Consider the following 21,700-nt stretch of genomic DNA (forward strand, 5'->3'; position numbering starts at 1 on the left):
AGGCAAACTACTACAAAAGTTGATCATTAGTTACTTTAGAGAAATGTTTCTATCCAGATATGTTACCAAAATCCTGCTGAGTTTTTAAATACTTCCACATGAATGATTACTTGCATATGATTAGTATACATCTCTACATCATTTGAAATAAATATTAAAATTCAAACTTTAAAAAGTCCTCCTGCAATCCTTTGAATAACAATAATTGAAGCATGATCCAGACACATCTGTGGGTCTCTGAAAGCCTTCTGGGGAGTTCATCAGGTCAAAACTATTTTCAATGATACTAAGACAGTACTTGCTGTTTTCACTCTCATTCTCTCATAAGGGTACAGTGGAACTTTCCAGAGGCTACATAGATGGCATGTTATTAACTTAAGAGACTGAATGCAGAAACAGATATGAGAATCTAGTAGTCTTCAATTAAGGAAGGCATTAAATAAAGAGATTTGCACAAATATAAAAGATTACTATTCTTCTAATTTTTCTGTTGTTTTAGAAAATAATGGTTATTTAGTTATCATATAATTTTTATGTTAACATGGAATGGGCTGAGTATTATTTTCAAATGAATTAATAAATATTTTTAAATTACTAGTTTAAATTTCAAATATAGTTAATTCCAGTAAAGGGAATTCACATTAAATAATCCTCATTAATTTTTAAGAGTAAAGAAGGGTCTTGAGACAAAAAAGATTGAGAATCACTGTTTTAGATGGAACACAAAAAAACCCTGCTACCAAGCAGTGGCACAGCAGTCACAGCATATCTAAAACTAAAGGTTATGATCCCTAGATTCATTCACCTAGAAAGGTCACAGGTTTATGATCCCACAACTGAAGCAACCCTGGAATTTAAAATGGAGGCTTGGGGGAAGTAAGGACAAGAAAGAATTTTCCAGCCTTATCTCAATCTTTATCATTTATGGCTTAAAGAAGACCTCTTGCACTACCTTCAGATGAAAACAAAACATTACAGAGTAATTAAAAGAAGCAAATTCTTAAATAGTTTTAGTTCATGATGAAAAAACACAAAGCTTCAGAAAAAATAAAGACATTTTAAAAAGTACAGGATCTACATGGTAGAAAAAGAGAAAAATTAAAATGCATTCTATTCTATGGAAGTTAACATAAAGCACCATAAGAGAGCAGAGACTTAGGGAAATATACATAAGCAGCACAGTTTAGCAGTAAAGGTATTCCAGCTGTCAAGTCCACAGATGCCAATACATAAAAAAGGAAAACCTGCAACTGTCCCAGTCCTAAGAGGTTCCCTGAAATCTCAGCAAGGTTTGAATAGCACACTGACAGAGAAAAAAGAAAACTCCAAAGTTCTTTCCAGTTTTGATTTCTAGTTTTTGCTCTGGCATTTCTGAAGACAGAAACACTGAAAAAGTCATTACACTTCATTAAACCTCAGTAAGCAGTAAGGCAAATGTTGTAAATTATAAGGAGAAAACTCAATTTCCAACTGATATTATATAATGAAAGTTCCAGGTACAAACCTCTTGCTGCAGCCTTTTTAGCTCTATTTCCATTTGCTCTAGTTCTTGTTTACAGTCCAACAATTGTTCAGTCTTTTCCTCCCTTAAATGCAAAAAATATTTATTAAATAAAAAACTTTGTGCTTTGAAAACTATGATCATCTGAACTAATACAAAATACTATCATTATTAAATATCTAATTTAACATAATATTGGTCATGACCTCAAGCTGGGGAAAAAGACAAATTGGCATTAGGAATTTATATGGTGGATGTCATCAGACTCATCCTTAAAGTTCTCCAAATGCTAATAACCTCAATGACTAATGTCCTCATAGTTCATAATGTAGCTTTTTTTTCTTCATCTCTTCTGTCATTTCCTGATTCCCATCTCCTTACTCTCTCTCCCTCTCTGTATAGTCACAGACAAATTAGCTGGAAGAGTTCTTAGCTAGGTCTGAGACTTTAAGGGTCTCCAAACTATTTTCAATATTTACAATGACCTAAAGAAAATAATACAGTGCCACACAGATATGTAAAATGTTTGACTCTCTCTTAGTCTCTACCCTGAAGTCTGGACACTTTTGTATTTCTCCTAATACATTTTTTTCTTTTTACACTGTGTTCTAACTCCCATTTTTTATCTCTCCTTTAGAGCCAAGCTCCTCAAAATAAGTCTCCACTCATTGTCTCTGTCAACCTTCTGTTCTTAAATAATAAAAAATAAATGTTCATTATGTAGAACAATCTGCTTTTGACATCTCATATGTGCTTATATTTAAGTTTTTTCACCAGAGAAAATTTTTATTGAAGTATAGCTGATACACAATGTTATATAAGCTACAGGTTATTGTGCTTCACAATTTTTAAAAGTTATACTTCATAAAATATTAGCTATATTCCCTGCACTGTACAGTATATCCTTGTAGCTTATTTTATACATAAGTTTGTACCTTTAATCCTCTACCTCTATACTGCCCCTCCCCACTCCCTCTTCCCACCAGTAATCACCTGCTTCCTGTATCTAAAAATCTGTTTTTCTTGTTACATTCACTAGTTTTATTGTTTTGATTCCACATATAATTGGCATCATATAGCATTTGTCTTTGATTTATTTTACTTAGGATAATACCCTCCAAGTCCATCAATGTTTTATTTATTTGGCTGTGTTGAGTCTTAGATGCTGCACGAGAGATCTTCATTCCATCATGCAGGCTCTCTAGTTGTGGCCTGAGGGCTCTGGAGTGCAGGGGCTAAGTAGCTGCAGTGCACAGGCTTAGCTGCTCTATGGCATGTGGGATCTTAGTTCCCCGACCAGGGATCAAACCTGTGTCCCCTAGATTTCAAGGTAGATTCTTAACACCTGGACGACCAGGGAAGTCCCATGTTTTTAAAATAGCAAATTTTATCCTTTTTATGACTGAGTAGCATACCATTTTCTCTATATATATATATTTTTTTTTTTCTATACATCTTTTTAATCTAATCATCTGTTGGTGGACACTTAGGTTGCTTCCATATCATGGCAAGTATAAATAATGCAACACTGTGGTACATGCATCTTTCTGAACACCACATTAACAAACTGATTAATAAAAACCATATGATCTTCTCAGTAGGTGCAGAAAAAGCTTTTCACAAAACTCAATACTCATTTATGATAAAAAAAAAAAACAACTCTGCAGAAAGTGGGCACAGAGAATAATAAACTCTATATCCAACAAAACCAGAACATCAGACTCAACAGTGAAAAGCTGAACACATTTCCATTAACATCAGAAACAAAAAACAATGCCCACTCTTGCCACTTTTATTCAACATAGTCCCAGCCACAGCAATTAGACAAGGAAAAGAAATGGAATCCAAATTTAAAGGAGGAATAAAACTGTCACTATCTGCAGATGACATACTACAGATGAAACTGAGCAAGACTCTGTCAGGTCATTCCAGGTACGAATCTTTTTTGTCCATTTCTTGTTTGTAGGAAATAGGCTTCATTCAGCCTTTTGATTCCCTGAGATCTAAAGGGCAGATTCAAACAGCTGCTACTCACAGAAGGAAGGGAATGCAGAAACAGAGGAGGAGCAACTGAGAAACAACAGTCCAGCAATAAAGCAGGGTTCTGGTTCTTCCACAAGGAATAGATCTAACAATATCTTTGAGCTTTTCTGCAGAACTAAGGCCTCCACTCAGGTGGAGAATGGTGCTCAAAGAATGGTTAAAATTTTAACCATTTTAAAATGGTTAGTTTTAAATGTACAGTTCAGAAGCACTAATTAATTTTACAATGTTAAACTATCACCACTACATATTCCCAAAACTTTTTCATTACCCTATTCAGAAATTCTATACTCATTAAGCAATAACTCTCCAATTTATTTTCTCTCTCAATTTGCCCATAAAAGATATTTCATTTAAGTGGAATTATTCAAATTTATCCTTTTATCTGGTTTATCTCACTTAGCAAGCTGAGATGGCTCATCTTATGGCTCATTTCATGGCTCATCCATGTTGCAGCAGCATATCAAAATTTCATTTTTTATGGCGGAATAATAATCCACTCATCTCATACACTAGTAAAGTAATGCTCAAAACTGTCCAAGCCAGGCTTCAGCAGTACGTGAACTGTGAACTTCCAGACGTTCAAGCTGGTTTTAGAAAAGGCAGAGGAACCAGAGATCAAATTGCCAACATCCACTGGATCATGGAAAAAGCAAAAGAGTTCTAGAAAAACATCTATTTCTGCTTTATTGACTATGCCAAAGCCTTTGACTGTGTGGATCACAATAAACTGTGGAAAATTCTGAAAGAGATGGGAATACCAGACCACCTAATCTGCCTCTTGAGAAATCTGTATGCAGGTCAGGAAGCAACAGTTAGAACTGGACATGGAACAACAGACTGGTTCCAAATAGGAAAAGGAGTACATCAAGGTATATTGATGTACTGTATATTGTCACCCTGCTTATTTAACTTATATGCAGAGTACATCATGAGAAACTCTGGACTAGAAGAAGCACAAGCTGGAACCAAGATTGCCAGGACAAATATCAATAAACTCAGATATGCAGATGATACCACCCTTATGGCAGAAAGTGAAGAGGAACTAAAGAGCCTCCTGATGAAAGTGAAAGAGGAGAGTGAAAAAGTTGGCTTAAAGCTCAACATTCAGAAAACGAAGATCATGGCATCTGGTCCCATCACTTCATGACAAATAGATGGGGAAACAGTGGAAACAGTGTCAGACTTTATTTTGGGGGCTCCAAAATCACTGCAGATGGTGACTGCAGCCATGAAATTAAAAGACACTTACTCCTTAGAAGGAAAGTTATGACCAACCTAGACAGCATATTCAAAAGCAGAGACATTACTTTGCCAACAAAGGTCCGTCTAGTAAAGCCTATGGTTTTTCCAGTAGTCATGTATGGATGTGAGAGTTGGACTGTTAAGAAAGCTGAATGCTGAAGAATTGATGCTTTTGAACTGTGGTGTTGGAGAAGACTCTTGAGAGTCCCTTGGACTGCAAGGAGGTCCAACCAGTCCATTCTGAAGGAGATCAGTCCTGGGTGTTCATTGGAAGGACTGATGCTAAAGCTGAAACTCCAATACTTTGGCCACCTCATGCGAAGAGTTGACTCACTGGAAAAGACTGATGCTGGGAGGGATAGGGGGCAGGAGGAGAAGGGGACGACAGAGGCTGGATGGCATCACCGACTTGATGGACAGGAGTTTGAGTAAACTCTGGGAGCTGGTGATGGACAGGGAGGCCTGGCATGCTGTGATTCATGGGGTCAAAAAGAGTCGGACATGACTGAGCGACTGAACTGAACTGAATAATACACTGTGTGCCCACAAGCACATTTTGTTTATCTGTCTATCTGTTCATGGCCACTGGATTGTTTCTACTCTTTAGCTATTGGGAATAATGCTTCAGTGAACAATGGCATGCCAGTATATGTTTGAGTTCCTGTTTTCAATTTTAGTGGGATATACATAGGTGTGGAATTGCTAGATAATATAAAAATACTATGTTTAACTTTTTGAGGAATATTCTAATGTTTTTAATACACTTATTTTTTTCTGGATGTTTACATATTTCACATTTTTAAAAATACAAACAGAGCAACCACTTCTGTGTAAAATTCTTCCCCACCAGGAGTATATTAACACATACTCATCTAAACTCGGAGAAGGCAATGGCACCCCACTCCAGTACTCTTGCCTAGAAAATCCCATGGATGGAGGAGCCTGGTGGGCTGCAGTCCATGAGGTCACTAAGAGTCGGACACAACTGAGCGACTTCACTTTCACTTTTCACTTTTATGCATTGGAAAAGAAAATGGCAACCCACTCCAGTTTTCACTTTTATGCATTGGAAAAGAAAATGGCAACCCACTCCAGTGTTCTTGCGTGAAGAGTCCCAGGGACGGGGGAGCCTGGTGGGCTGCAGTCCATGGGGTTGCTAAGAGTCGGACACAACTGAGCGACTTCACTTTCACTTTTCACTTTTATGCATTGGAAAAGAAAATGGCAACCCACTCCAGTGTTCTTGCCTGAAGAATCCCAGGGACGGGGGAGCCTGGTGGGCTGCCATCTATGGGGTCGCATAGAGTTGGGTACGACTGAAGGGACTTAGCAGTAGCAGCATCTAGACTAGTTTCTTCATCATTATTTTGTTTTTTACATTTAGCTCTTTAATCCATCTGAAATTCACTTTGGAGTATGTGAAGTATGACTTTACTGTAATTTCCAAAAGTGTTACCCAGGAGGACCTACACTTACTAATAAAATAATCCCTTTTTGCACCCATTTGACCATTCTATCTACAGTGATGAGGCTTCCATTCACATCTTCCCACTGACACTATTTATCACAGCCAGTCAGTCACCTATTGCCAAATCCAACACATTATTTTCAGATCTTTGAGAAACTTAATGCAGTTCATGCCACTCTTCTTAAAATGCTTCTCCTTTGGTTTCCATGAATCTATACTCTTAGGATTTTCTAGTTCTCAATATATTAATTCTCTGATTCTTTTGCTGATTTCATGTTTTGTGCCTATCTTTTGGCCAACAATTATCAAGTTCTCATTATCTGTGCCACACACTCGTGCTATGCATTTTACACTGTGCCAAGCACTTAATCCTCACAAGAGTTCTAAAGAAGTAGTAGCTCATGACTGCAGCTTACATTTGTTGAGCACTTATGTAATACACACTGTTTACTTACATATTTACCTCATACAACAACCCTACAGTAAGCACTAATATTATTCCTATTTAACAGTCTAGGAAACTGAATAGTCTTAGAGTTTCAGTAACTTGGCCACAGTCACTCAGTTAGAAAGTGTTGAGAGCCAGGATTCACATTTTAGAATGTGAAAGCTCATGCACTTAATCATTTGCTCTACCCGTTATTTTGTATATGAAGAAACAGTAATGTGGGTAATAAATGGTGACATCTACCTTCAACCACTTAAACACCTTTCTAGTATTTGTATTCTTCAGATTACATCCTTCACATTCCTCATGCTCACGGGCAGTCTGATCCACTCCAAAGGTTTCAATTACGACTTACATGCTGCTGCATATAGTATTCTGCATGAGTATACTAATGATCTGAAATCTCTACTCTGCATCATGGGCCAGACAATCAATTATCCAACTGATCATCTCCACAGAAATATTTCAAAGGCACCTCAAACTAAATATGTCAAAACTAAACTTGTCTTTTACCTTAATAGTATTCCCTCTCTTATGTTCCCTGTCTGAATGAACGGCATCACCATCTAGACAGACACTACTTACAGGAAACTAGGAATTATACTGAAGACACTACTTTCTTCCTTAACACCTCTTTAACCTCATCATTAAAACCCTGGATCAGGCCCAAACCACTTCTTGCCTGGACTGTCCTTCAATCTATCTTTCCAATGACACCAGAATTTATTTTTCCAATTTGAATACTCACTAAAGGTCAGCTACTAGGTTGATATCTCTTTATTAAAACAGAAATCTGTTTTAAACTGCTCTCCTATACAAAAAATCTTCAGTTGGCCCCCACTGTTTAATATTCAAATTTCTCAGCACTGCCTACATGACATTCTACTTATCCACTCCATCGTTTTCAACTTCATTTCCCCATGTCCCTCTTCATATTCTATTGCTGCCGTTTTTTCTGCTACTACCCATCTGAGCCTTTTCAACTTACTTAATGCCTAACATCGGGTGAAATCTTACTATCTCTATGAACTTTTCCTGACACCACTCCCTTTTTTCCCCCAAGTCAAAAGTGAATAAAATTCACTTACTCTCAACTGTAGGGTATAGAGATTTGTAATATCCCTTCAGTTTTCATGTAATTTCATGACGGACAGGGAGGCCTGGCATGTTGTGGTCCATGGGGTTGCAAAGAGTTGGACACGACTGAGTGACTGAACCGAACTGATTAAAATTTTATCTCAAAATTCAACTTAAAATGGGCAAAGGAACTGAATACACATTTCTCCAAAGAAGATATACAAATGGCCAATAAGCACATGAAAAGAGACTCAACATTATTAGTCATGATGGAAATGCAAATCAAATCTATGGTTGTAATAAAAGGGTGTATAACAACAGGTATTACTGAGGATGCAGAGACACTAGAGGCCTCATACTTTGCTGGTGGTGATGTAAAATGGTACAGCCAGATAGTTTGACAGTTCCTTGAAAGGTTAAACACAGAGCTACTATATGACCAAGAATTTCCACAACTCAGTAAATACCTAAGAGAAATGAAAATATATGTCTATACAAAAATACACACATGAATGGTCATAGGAGCATTATTTAAATAGCCAAAAAGTAGAACACAATCCAAACGTCCATCAACTCATAAATGAGTAATCAAAATGTAGAATGTCCATAAAAGAGAGTATTATTCAACCATCAAAAGGAATGAAGTACTGCGATATGGTACAACATGGATGAATCTTGACAACATTATGCTAAGTGAAAGAAGCCAGAAATAAAAGGCCACATAATGTATGATTCCATTTATATATATGAATTGTCTAGAATAGACAAATCTATAGAAATAGGAAGTATATTAGTGGTTTTGAGGAGGCAATGGCCAAAGGTGATGCAGTGACTGTTGATGGGTATGCAGTTTCTTTCTGGGGTGATGAAAATGTCTTAATAATAGATGGCATGGGATGATTGCACAACTCTAAGAATAAACTAAAAATCATTGAATCGCACACTTTAAAAGGTTCAATTTTCTGATATATGAATGATATTTTAATAAAGCTGTTTTTTTCTAAAAAAAAAAAAATACTTTGCATGAGAGAAAAACTCTTTGGAAACATGGGGTCCATGGAGACAAAGAGAATTATTAAAGGAAGCATTTGATAATGTTAACTATTGCATAAAAGTGAAATTTATAAGGAATTACTTCTTCTTCCATCCAAATTACACTTTTACTCTGTATGTCAATAAATCGAAAGCAATTATATTATGATGTACCACCCATAAGTATGCTATCAATCTGCATGTTCTTATTACAATTATTTATCTCCATTAGGTATAAGGCAACCTAAACTATTTTTATCTACCATGATTCCACACTTCTATCACTTTAGTAAAGATCTATCCCAACAAAAACACTTAAAACAGATGTTAACAGAAGAAACCCATGAAGGAACACATTTTCAAAGGACAACAAAAGATATAGATGGTATTTGATGTAATGCTAGTTACTGAGAAAACCTGCTATATCTGGCATATTTATTTATTCATTAAAAATATTCATTTATATTTTCCAGTCAACATGAGACCAAATTTTACTAATCTCTTTAAGTTGTCTGGAATTTTAATAACACTATGCTCAAGTAAATTTTATTTTCAAATCAAATTTTAATATAGTGCAAAATGTTAAATGAATTCACAGCCATCACTGCAGTTCTAATTGCATGCTTTATCTAAAGACTGAAGAAGATTGTGCTAAATTATATGGAACGAACTAGTGTTCACTGTTTAGGCTATCCATTAACTGCCAGTCAAACTAATAACAGCAATCTCTTCCCTAATTTTCATGGTGCAGCTGTTTATAGAATATCTTGGGCGTATTCACTTCAACAGATACATAATACCGCAGACATTCACAATGAAAGCTGTATTTTCTTGTTTTCAAATTTTCCTATGGACTGTATATTTTTTCTACCTTGCACATTCAACCACTTTCTTAAAACTAACTGCTTTAAACAATCAATAAACTTAATTGTTACATGGTGGTTTTAAATTTAAAATCTATAACCCAAAGCCTAAATTCCAAGAAAACAAATCCCCCACAAAAAAGGGAAAAAAAAGGAAAGAAAAAGCCCATAACACACAACTCCTTTGTTTTTTAAAGTGCAATATAAAAAATCTCCAGCAGAGACTGGTTGAGTCTTTACAAGTTATTCACCAATGTGACATTTATACTGATTTTCCTGTAATGATTTTTGAAAGTTAAATAAATATTAATTTTATCAGCACTAACCAATCTGAATATTTACCATTTTTAAGTATGTGACTCAGGCATTTCAATTACTCCATGCAGAAGATACACAAAATTATTTTTCTGTAATACTGTACACCAAAAATTCATTTTATAACAGTAATTTTAAAAAAGCTAAACTTAACAATCTGTATCAGTGATTGTCAGTATTTTGGATTTCATGGAATGAAAAAATAAAAAAATTAAGCAGACCTTAATTTGCCAAGGAAAAACATTATTTTATAAAAGAAAGGACATCCTAACACTAGAAGAATAGGAAGTACATAGATACAGGATAAAGGGCATCCTTTAAGTTGATAAGATTTAGCATTAAGAAAACTTTGATAGTGTCTTCATTTTGACAAATACTACTGAAAACTGTGACACAGCCTACCAACTGGGAACCGTGCAATTTCATAAGCCTAAAAACACTGCATTTAGGTCACCAATTCAACAAGCCTTGAAAAGTAGCAACTTACAATTCCTGCCTAAGCCTTCTTATCTTGGCCTTAGCATCTGCCAGCTCCACTGACAGATGTTGTCGACTTTCTGTTCGCTTCATGCCTGGAGAACCACAAGGTGACTGTGCAGATGAAGAGGCGTGGGGTAGAAAATGAAGACCATCCCGCTCTTCAGAGAGTTCTACAATAGTCTAAGGAAACAGAAATCACAGAAGCACTTTTAGTATTTTACATATCAGAGAACCAAATACAAAACACTAGTCACTAGTTCTAAGTATTATACTACAATATCAGAAAGAATCCATTGGTCAAAAATGTCTTACTTATTATCTTTATCATTAATGGTGAACTTTTTGTTTTTTGATTATGCCACACAGCATGTGGGATCTTAGTTCCCCAACCAGGGATCAAACCCACACCCCTTGCATGGTGACTTCAAGACAGCAGCACCAGGTAAGTCCCTTAACTTTGACATATTTAGCTGTCATTTTTTAAAAAGTTTCATTCAACAGTACATGGTTGAGTTATTTAGTAGATAACACATGAACAAGACAATACTTTTTTCCCTTTCCAGTGTTTTAAGAAAAATTAATAAATTGTGGTAAAATATGTAGAACAAATAGCAACTGTTGGAAAAGCATCAAAGATTTGTTGACACAGTAAAGGAATTAACTCAAAATTATTATGTCTGTAACTGTTCCATCCAACACAGTAACCAGTAGCACAACAGGCTAATTTCAAGTTTAAAAAATCAAAAATACAGTTCCTTAGCCTTCTTTACTAGAACATTACTCCTATATCACCATTCCTATGCCTGAACCTCCAATCACTCAACTCTCCCTCTCTGCCCAGTCAAACAGATTATTCTCAGCTACTGTAGAGTTCCGATTTGGCCTGAAACTGCAGTTAGGCTGTTAAATGTCACCCTTACTTTCTAATTTAACACTACTATGTCATTCTTTGACTATGGTTCGTTCACTCTTCAGGGAAAAAACAAAAGGAAACAAATATATACAGAACTCCTAGCTAGAGAATTTTCCAACAAGATCCCAGCCAATACTGTAATTGGCAATAGAGGCTTTACATCTATTTTAGATATAAGGAAACTGAGGCACATATAGATCAAATAACTTAAAGTCACACACGAATATAACACAAATTCAAGTCTGACTTAAAATGCTATGTCACTTCCCTTACCTACTGTCAATTTTTCTTTTCCTGTTCCAAGGTGATAAAGAACTCTAAAAAAACTAAACAAATAAAATACAGCCCTACTACAGAAGCTGTCATCCACTTTCAATTAAGCTCTTTCCAATGTCCATCAATTTTTCCACTGAAAATCTTGATGGTTTCCTGGCAAAATTTTCCCATAAAGGCAGATGTAAATATATTCCCTTTTCTCTACATAAGCCCCCAACTACAAACTGCTATCATGAGTTCCAACAAATGAACTCTCCTTCAATTTGTCAAAGAAACAGAACCACCTGCAATAAATTCCTCCATTTTTATGCATCTCCTATTCCCAACACATATTCCTTCTGTAACATTTTCAGTTTCTCTCTTCCTATTGTTTTTTTCTCCTTGTTCTTCAAAGATATACAAGTTTCTACTATCTAGGGAGGGAAAATAATCACATTTTCCCCTTTATTATCCTTCTACTTCTCTTTCAACGTTATGTTTGGAAGGATGGTTTGCTCACTGACACTACTTCACCTTGTCTATCTACTTAGTATGTCCAGCCCAACTTCACTGTCTCTGTGAATAGTGTTACTAATTTCCACAGCAGCCCAAGCTCAAACTTCACAGAGTCAGCTTTTATTTGCCTATTTTCTTACTGTCTCAATTAATATTGTCTCTTACTGTCACTTTAATATTGCCTTATAACATCTCTTGTCTTTAACAAAAGTACCTGCATACATGTGTGTGTGTCTGTGCTCAGTCATGTCTGATTCTTTGTGACTCTTTGGACTGTAGCTCACTAGGCTCCTCTGTTCATGGGATTTTTCAGGCAAGAATACTGGAGTGGGTTGCCATTTCCTCCTCCAGGGGATCTTTCTGACCCAGCGACTGAACTTGTGTCTCCTGTGTCTCCAGCATTTGCAGGCAAATTCTTTACCTGTGAACCATCAGTATCTGCATATAGTAATTACTAAATATCTGTTTCATACACAAACTAGAACTTAATTACATGCCACCTTATTTTTCATTTACAATGTGCTTTTTTAAAAATAAATCAGATACAACCTTCCTTATACTTTCTTTGTATTCCTGATGTTATCCGGCACAGTAGTGAATACAAAAGCTGCTAAAAAATATTTAACTGAATTATTCACAAAACAGAAAACTCAAGAAAAGTACTGAGGATACATATTATATTTGAAATTAGCAGGTGGTAAAACTAAAGTATATCAACAATTTCAAACAAAGTATATCAACAAGTTGTAAACAAACAGAGCACAAAAGATCTATGGATGCAAAATATTTTTTAAAAAGAAAGAAACCATGGGGAGGGAGGTGGGAGAGGGGTTCAGGATGGGGAACACATGTAAACTCATGGCTGATTCATATCAATGTATGGCAAAAACCACTACAATATTGTAAAGTAATTAGCCTCCAACTAAAATAAAGTAATAAAAAAAGAAAGAAATCTAATATTAAGAATTAAGAGAGTACCCAGAGGTACTTTCCATTTTGCCTTTTCTCTAATAGTGGTAGTTTCTCGAGCTCAAGGACTCCAAACATTTTCAAAAAGTCTGATAGGAAATGTTATTAAGGCATACTTTTAATTTCTGAAAAGCTTTCTCTGATCCTTCCAATCTTAGGTATTCCATTATCAGTTGCAAGTAATATCTTTCTTCTTTAAATTCCTATAGTACAACATTTTGGAGAAGGAAATGGCAACCCACTCTAGAATTCTTGCCTGGAGAATTCAATGGACAGAGAAGCCTGGCGGGACACAGTCCACGGGGTCGCAAAGAGTCGGACACGACTGAGCGACTAAGTCACACACACAGTACAACATTTAGATACATGTCTCTTTTTTTGGTACTTGTCACTTACCAACTTTAATTACAGTTAACTCACTTGTTAAAATTATTTCCCTATTAGACTGTAACCATCTTTGGTTCTTCTTTGGAAGTATGGTGCTGTCTCGTACTCTAGTAAAAGTTCTTACAAAAAGCAGGTATTTATCAATATACGGTGAAGAATGAACATATAATACAACAAGGCTAAAAATTTCAGGTGATGATAATTACAGAAATCATCATTAAGGAAAAGTATCAGAGCAGAGATTCAGGCAAAGGTATTATTTTAAAGGTTGAGATCACAAGTGTTGGAGTTAGAATGGGCAAGTCACCTAACCTCTCTGAACTTTAGAATCTTCATCCTTAAAATGAGATTATTGTGCAGATGTACTAAGATTAAGTACACAATAAATCTATAATACAAAGCTTGGCCTAAACAGTGACAATAAATATTTAGTTTTTAGTAAAAGGAGAAGATCCTGCTGGAGTTTAGTAAAAGAAGATCCTGGCCTGGGGAGATCCTGCTGGAGAACATGCTACCCACTCCAGTACTCCTGGGCTTCCCTGGTGGCTCAGATGGTAAAGCATCCGCCTGCAGTGCAGGAGACCCAGGTTCAAACCCTGGGTTGGGAAGATCCCTTGGAGAAGGGTACAGCTACCCACTCCAGTATTCTGGTCTGGAGAATTCCATGGACAGAGGAGCCTGGCAGGCTACAGTCCACAGGGTTACAAAGAGTCTGACATGACTGAGCCACTTTCACTTTCAAAAGGAGATGACTGAAGAGATCCTTGTTTCACAGCATTAAGAAAAAAAAAAGAAGTATAATTAAAAACAACATGACCAAATTATACTTTCTAGATCAAAGGGAAACAATGATGACAAAAGATCAATAAAAACAGAGAAAAGGGCTCTCTGTTCTGACAAGGGGGAGCATCCCCTGTGGATAGCCTGTGGCTGCCCAATTCTGGCCATGCCAACAAATGGAGGATTTGAGTGCTAGGATACCCACTTGAACTCCCAGTGTGAGTACTACTGCCCGCCAGGATACATACTGAAACTGTTTTTACTAAAACAGTAAAAAGATTACTAATATAAAAAAGAAGATACAGCATATGGTTCAAGACTGACTGAAAATAAAGTGATCTGAGGATCTCAGGGTAGGTTTCATATATACCTACCCTGAGATGTTTTGGGGATGTTTCGGAACTCATTCTTTTCTTCCTTTGGTCTCACTGTCTTAAATTTTTTAAAAATTCAGCTGTTGCTTTAAAAAAACATTTCTTTATTTCCTATATATTCTTCTCTTTTAAAGCCATAAGAAAAGCTAAAAATTCCCATCAGAAATGAATATATTTTATAGAGCAACGAGAAAGCTTTTTATTCCAAAAACATCTCTAGAAATTTCTCCTATATAGTCTTTCATTAGTCCCAAGACTAATCAAATTCTCCATAAATAAACTCAAATCTGTCTCTCTCATGTAAATTGAACGACTGATCAAAGTTTTACAGTCTCCAGAACGACAGAGTATTTTGGTCTGCTATTAAGAAAATATTACTCACCACCACATGCACTAACGTCTAGACTTCTCTAAAAATTATAAACTGCTCTCAAAGAATCCAACCAAAAAGTCTGGTGCAATTTTACTCCCTTTAAAAGCAAAGTGCTTTCTTAAAAGAGCTTATAATAATCCTTTTTTAAAAATCACACCTCATTAAACTGCTACAAAAATTTGAGACCTTTTGTGGCACATTTTATTCAGAACACCTGTTATTCTCCTTTTATTAACACATTTTTTACAGTCTCAAAATGTGGCAATGAAACTACAAAATTAACCTTAATCAAATTCTTAAACTTTGAAAAAGCAATGGTTTTTCCACTTACATCAACGATATTTTTAGTTTTATACTTTTGCCAGAACTCTGGTTTCGTACTTGTTGCCAGAACTATAGGGATGAGTTTTTTAAAAAACACAGAACAAAGTCAGAGTAATTTAAAAGGAAGGGGAAAAGAAAATCCAATTGCAATATGTTTACTAGCACTTTGGGGCTCTTATGCCTCCTTTCTGGTTCCTGTGTTACACAAAAGACATAGTACCTTATTACCTGTCCCTAAGAAACAGACTATCAGTTCTCAAAAATCTCTGAAGTTTTTTGGAAACTTTCATAATATACTAAAAGAAATTTACAAACCTCTGAATGTTCATCTCTCTCATCTATAAGCCTTTTTAGATGCAATACCATATTTTTCAAGAGTGGTTCTATTTCCTCCTGAGACATATCAGTCACTTCCATCCATTGTAGATCAAACACATTTTCCTGATTATGGGTTACCTTTAGAAAGCAACCAAAATAAACAACTTTTAAATAGCTAATACTTAAAAATAGATTTTTGTACATTAAGTTAAATATTATATATCCCATATAATAAAAATAGGAAAAGTAAATATGTCTAAAAACATTTGAAATTAAAGAATGCTGAAAAAGCTTCTACTAAAAATTATTTTCACTAAATATAATCTTTAAATTAATTTATTTTTATCTTCTAACTAAAAACTAAGATTTAATTCAAGGCATTCCTAAGGAAAGGTGATACTATTATTTCTAACAACTGCTTTAATAGAATCAATTGATCATTTCCTTAGATAAGACTAAATTAATTGTAACTGAAATCAAAAGCAAAAGTTTTTTCTAATCCTATACTATATATGTTATTGCACTTTTATTCTTAAAAAGCAAAGTTTTTACAGATTCTGAGATGACACTATCACAGCACCTTAGGAGAAAAAGACTTCTAATAAAGATTTTTAAAAGAATGGAGAAGTTATATAAGTGAAATACTTATTTCTTGTTTTCCATTTCTCACTGTGATTCTGATATTTTGCTTTAACTTTCACAATAAACAGAAAAATAACACTTTCAAGAATGGTGGCAAATTCAGTAACGTGTGGCACTCAACATTTATTCAAAATAAAATACAAATCACAAAGCTAATGGAAACATATATGTAAAGGGAAAGTACCAACAAAACTGTATCTTGTTGCATACTAATATGCTTACTGTTGACAATATTACTGACAAGAAAGCAGAGTTTTATGAACATTAACTAACAGAAAAGAAAACATATGGAACACAATGTGATTTAAATAGAGATTATTTAAATATAACTCTTCTCCCTTCCTTAGTTCTCTTAGTTTCCTTAGTTCTCTCTAATCAACATGTAAAATTTAACACACTGTAGTTCTAAAAACTAATAAGTACACAACATTAAAAGCCCAAGACTAGACAGATGCAGAAATAGCAGCTTAAAAAAAGAAATCTTATATTAACTTCAATTATTTGACATTGCACATTAGGTCCTATATTTAGGTTTTACATGGATGTTACAAATCACTAATGTATTTCTAATTCAAGCAATATCTTCAACAGAAATTCTGCTGTGCCCGTTCATTAAAACAAAATCACTGGAGTGATATCAGACATTACCTTAGCTCACTTTAATTTGAATTACAGGCAGTGACCCACTTTATGCTGTTTCCATTCACTATATCATGCATGCTATGCTGTCTAACAAAGAAATATACATTCCTCAGATAGCACTTTCTGCCTATATCCCTATGGATAAAGTCAACAGTACATCTGTAGTCAGCACTGTGCCATTATAGATGATTCACTTAAGAAGCTATGTCTAAAGAAAAGAGGATGACCTAAAAGCAGAGTGCTTAAGTTGACTTGTATTTATTCTTGCTTAAGTTATGACTTTAAGTATTTGGGGAGATATACAAATATAATGTATGATGAACTTCATAAAAAAAACAGAAACATTTTATACAGCTTATTACCTCTTGAATATGTGCGGCAACTGCTGCTTTCGTATCAAAATCTAAACCTTGAATTCTTTCAATAAATTCTTCTTTTTTCTGACACTAAGGGAAATGAAGAGAACAATCACTCATACTTTATAGGGAATAGTTGCTAATATGTTGTAAATAAGTAAAAACTCATTAGGCTAAAAAGCTTGGCTACAATGAGGGTTTAAACAGCACAATGAGGGTTTTGTTTTGCATTTAAATGATCTCTTTAATATACTTACCTAATAAAAAGATTAAAATTTAGAAATATTTATTTAAAAAGTAAGGTACTGAAAATCCATATTACTTGTATGCTGAAAAGTTCTAAAGCAGGTAATCATTACACAACTCATGTGAGGTCAGTAAAATATTATTATGCTAACTTTACAAACAGAGAAGTAAAGAATCAAGAACTTGTTTCAGGGAGGATAAGTTACTTGCCAAAAAACACAGTGAGTCAGTGGCAGAATTCGGAATATAGCCAAAATGCTCAGTCAGTCTTTGGCTGTCATCAAACAACACAGCCTTTCTTCTTGGAAAAAAATTCTAAGCAATTTCTACTTCAAACTTACAATTCATTCTCACATCTTTATCCTATCAATCTCAATAAAAGAAATCTCTTTTTGTGGCCCAGTTCAATACATATAAGATAATACAATAAATATTTGATTTGTTTCTAACAAAAAGTTACCAGGGGCAAAATTTAAGAATGTATATACAAGTACACATGTAGCAAGTAGAATAAAGGCAGCAATTCTTCATTGTGTACATTAAAAAAAACTTGATATAAACTAAAAGTGATATAATGCAAACCTTATCTTTTCCTTTCCAATCAGTACTGAATAAGAGCTTAACATGCATCTTATTGTTTTACTCTATCTTCCCCCTACATCTCTTATACTGCAATCCAACTGTTTGTGTAACTGTATTTTTACAGCTACCAAATGAGAAGTGCATACAAAATAGACAGCACAGCCTTGTCTAGCTTAGTTGCATCTTTTGGGCCAATTACTGAACTCCTAGTGAAGGCCCTAAACTCAAAAAAGAAAAATTGGGTCTTCACTCAATAAGAAACTTAGTAAGGTTCTGATTTATACTCTACATATTACATTATAATATTCTATTTCTATTGCCACACAATTTAACTTAAGCACATTTCTATCAGTGCAGAAAGTTCCTCATCCTATAAAAACAAAATTATTAGGATAATACAAAAATATTTAAAATTAAATTACAAGAAATGTAAAGTTTTCAGTTGTAACGAGGAAGTCAGCGTTTTGGGGAACATGTGATAAAAATTACCAGGTTTAAAAACAAGATTTTTGGTCTACTGACTAATATCTGACAGGCATAGTGAGAACAATTAAGAACGACTCTCAGATAGTACCTTTGTAGCATCTATAAAATAACTTTTTAGGTATGGTAACCCCAATTTTTAAATTTTATGCTTCCAAAAGTGTTGCCCAATAAATAGTTTGAGCCAATGAGCATACATTAAATGGCAGGGTTATAATAACTATGACTCAATGAAAAGTCATAATTCAACTGCCATACCTCTGGCTGATTTAGATTTAAATTAAACATATACTACAGTTCCCTTTTCTAAGTCCTAGAGCCACTTTTTATATTTATACTATTTTTAAAAGCTCACCCTTTAACACAATCTCAACATAAATCAATGAGAATTCTTCCTTTACCCTCAAAATACCTACAATTTGTACTAAATCTCACCTCTATTCAAACTTTAGAAGTTTTAAAGCTAGACTTTATTAAAGAATAAACAGGCTAGACTTTCTTAAAGAATATAGGATGAAGTTGATAGGTTCTTGAAGGCTAGAAAAGAGAGAGTACCAATTTGGAAAAGAGAATGAGAAGACACTAATTTTGAAACTGAAAAATCAGAATATCAGTGTTGTCTTACACAGTACTCAAGAGCTACCTATGGCTGAGTATTGAAATGTAACTAGTGCAAATGAGCAACTGAGACTGCAATTTTATTTAACTGTAATTATCAATAACCTCAGATATGCAGATGACACCACCCTTATGGCAGAAAATGAAGAGGAACTAAAAAGCCTCTTGATGAAAGTAAAAGAGGAGAGTGAAAAAGTTGACTTAAAGCTCAACATTCAGAAAACGAAGATCATGGCATCTGGTCCTATCACTTCATGGGAAGTAGATGGGCAAACAGTGGAAACAGTGTCAGACTTTATTTTTTTGGGCTCCAAAATCACTGCAGATGGTGACTGCAGCCATGAAATTAAAAGACGCTTACTCCTTGGAAGAAAAGTTATAACCAACCTAGATAGTATATTCAAAAGCAGAGACATTACTTTGCCGACTAAGGTCCGTCTAGTCAAGGCTATGGTTTTTCTAGTAGTCATGTATGGATGTGAAAGTTGGACTGTGAAGAAGGCTGAGCACCGAAGAATTGATGCTTTTGAACTGTGGTGTTGGAGAAGACTCTTGAGAGTCCCTTGGACTGCAAGGAGATCCAACCAGTCCATTCTGAAGGAGATCAACCCGGGGATTTCTTTGGAAGGAATGATGCTAAAGCTGAAACTCCAATACTTTGGCCACCTCATGAGAAGAGCTGACTCATTGGAAAAGACTCTGATGCTGGGAGGGATTGGGGGCAGGAGGAGAAGGGGATGACAGAGGATGAGATGGCTGGATGGCATCACTGACCTGAGTCTGAGTGAACTCAGGGAGTTGGTAATGGACAGTGAGGCCTGGTGTGCTGCAATTCATGGGGTCGCAAAGAGTCGGACATGACTGAGCGACTGAACTAAACTGAATTTAAGCTTTAACAGCAACTTGTGACTAGTGGCTATTCTACTGACAGTCCAGCTCTAGAGCATAAAAAGTCTGGTATTAAAAACAGAACTACAAATAGTTTTACTTCCAATTATAAAGATAGGCATGAAGACTAAATAAGCATTAGCAAACTTTTTCCACTTAAAATTAGGTTCTTTTAGCTTTATATACAGTTCTTAAAGTGTTATGGGCACTGAAGAGATTTCTAATTCTATTACAGTAACTAACTTCTAAGCCAGCAGATGATTGAGACTTCATAATTTCTGCCTTTTTATCATCACTCCTTTTTCCTTCAATAACACATACACGCATAAGTCATAAGGATGTTTTGGGAGAGGTTTTCAGAGTACCTTTAGGGAATTTGTAAAGCCTGGGGTCTTTAAAAGCCTCTGTATTTTAAAAAAGATAATTAATTTTAATTAAATTAAAAGAATTAAATTAACATAAACATGATTTATGCTATCAGATATGATTATCTTATAAAATAAATAAAATTTGAAATAAAATAACAAAAAAGTCTTTTTCTTCAGAATCTCCTTAGGTCATACAGCTATGTTAAAATTTCTAACATGGACTCTGAACAGCAAAGGCCCATCCTTTAAGTCTTTCAGAAACTAGAGCCTCAAAAAGTTACAAAAACTTATTAAAATAAAATATGAAGTATTTTAACTTACCTGAACTGCACAACCCAGTAAAAGCAAAAGCAACTTTTTAACTTCTTCTGTGCCTTGTTCTGAAATAAAAATAATTACTAGGTACAACATTTACTTTAGTTCAACTTTGTGATAGTGGTAGAATTAACTCCAGAGATGATATTCACAACTTGACCAAGGAATTAAGTTTCTAAGTACAGTGGTAACAGCAGAAGAAATGTGCAAGTATCTCAATTTTGAAAGGCTGCAGTACAGATAAAATAGCTTTCAAAGCTCCATGTGATAACAGATGCTAACTATAAATCCACTACTTCTCCATAAATCATTACATTACAACAGGATACCAAATTAAGAACTGCTGCTATAGAGACATGCCAGAGTCAGCCAAAATGGTCTCAAATAAGTCTGGCTTCTTTTAGGCCTATTGGTGTTTTTTTTCTAAAACATATATCTTATATGATTCATCTACCTATAAAATTTAAATGGCTTTTCCACTATGTAGAGTCATAAGAATCAAAACCTTAAATGTCAGTTACAGTGAGGCTGGTAAAATAAAGGTATATAACAAGCAGGATAAAAGTAATGATCTGTAACAGAGCTGGAAAGTATATTCACTGTCCAACAGCATTCAATCCAAATTTTCTTAAAACACTGGGTTACTCCAGAATTTCACCATCAAGCCAATCTGTCTACAAATAAGGCCAAATTTTCTTTTCAAATAATTCCTCCTACTCTCCATGAAACCTTCTTAGCTACACTAACACCCTTCCCAAATATACATACCTACACATGCCACTGCCGTAACTTCTGTTACTCCCTCTGCCTGTCATTTTTCACTACCCCTCTTTCCCCTAATGAACTACTTACTAATCTAATCACAATAATATGCACAGC

General features: G+C 34.9%; 1 protein-coding gene across 4 annotated transcripts in view; it reads right to left on the reverse strand.

Moving 5' to 3' along the window:
* Nucleotides 1-21,700, reverse strand: part of CCDC88A (coiled-coil domain containing 88A) — a 115,919-nt gene that overhangs the window by 54,630 nt on the left and 39,589 nt on the right. For all 4 annotated transcript variants that reach the window (XM_040224859.1, XM_040224858.1, XM_040224857.1 and 1 more), the window contains exons 5-9: nucleotides 20,828-20,886; nucleotides 17,328-17,411; nucleotides 15,679-15,819; nucleotides 10,480-10,652; nucleotides 1,505-1,586 (exon numbers count right to left, since the gene is read on the reverse strand). In XM_040224859.1, coding sequence (XP_040080793.1) covers nucleotides 1,505-1,586; nucleotides 10,480-10,652; nucleotides 15,679-15,819; nucleotides 17,328-17,411; nucleotides 20,828-20,886 — 539 coding nt within the window. The remainder of the gene's footprint in view (nucleotides 1-1,504; nucleotides 1,587-10,479; nucleotides 10,653-15,678; nucleotides 15,820-17,327; nucleotides 17,412-20,827; nucleotides 20,887-21,700) is intronic.

Source organism: Oryx dammah, unplaced genomic scaffold (assembly GCF_014754425.2).
Source record: "Oryx dammah isolate SB20612 unplaced genomic scaffold, SCBI_Odam_1.1 HiC_scaffold_25, whole genome shotgun sequence".
Lineage (NCBI taxonomy): Eukaryota > Metazoa > Chordata > Mammalia > Artiodactyla > Bovidae > Oryx > Oryx dammah.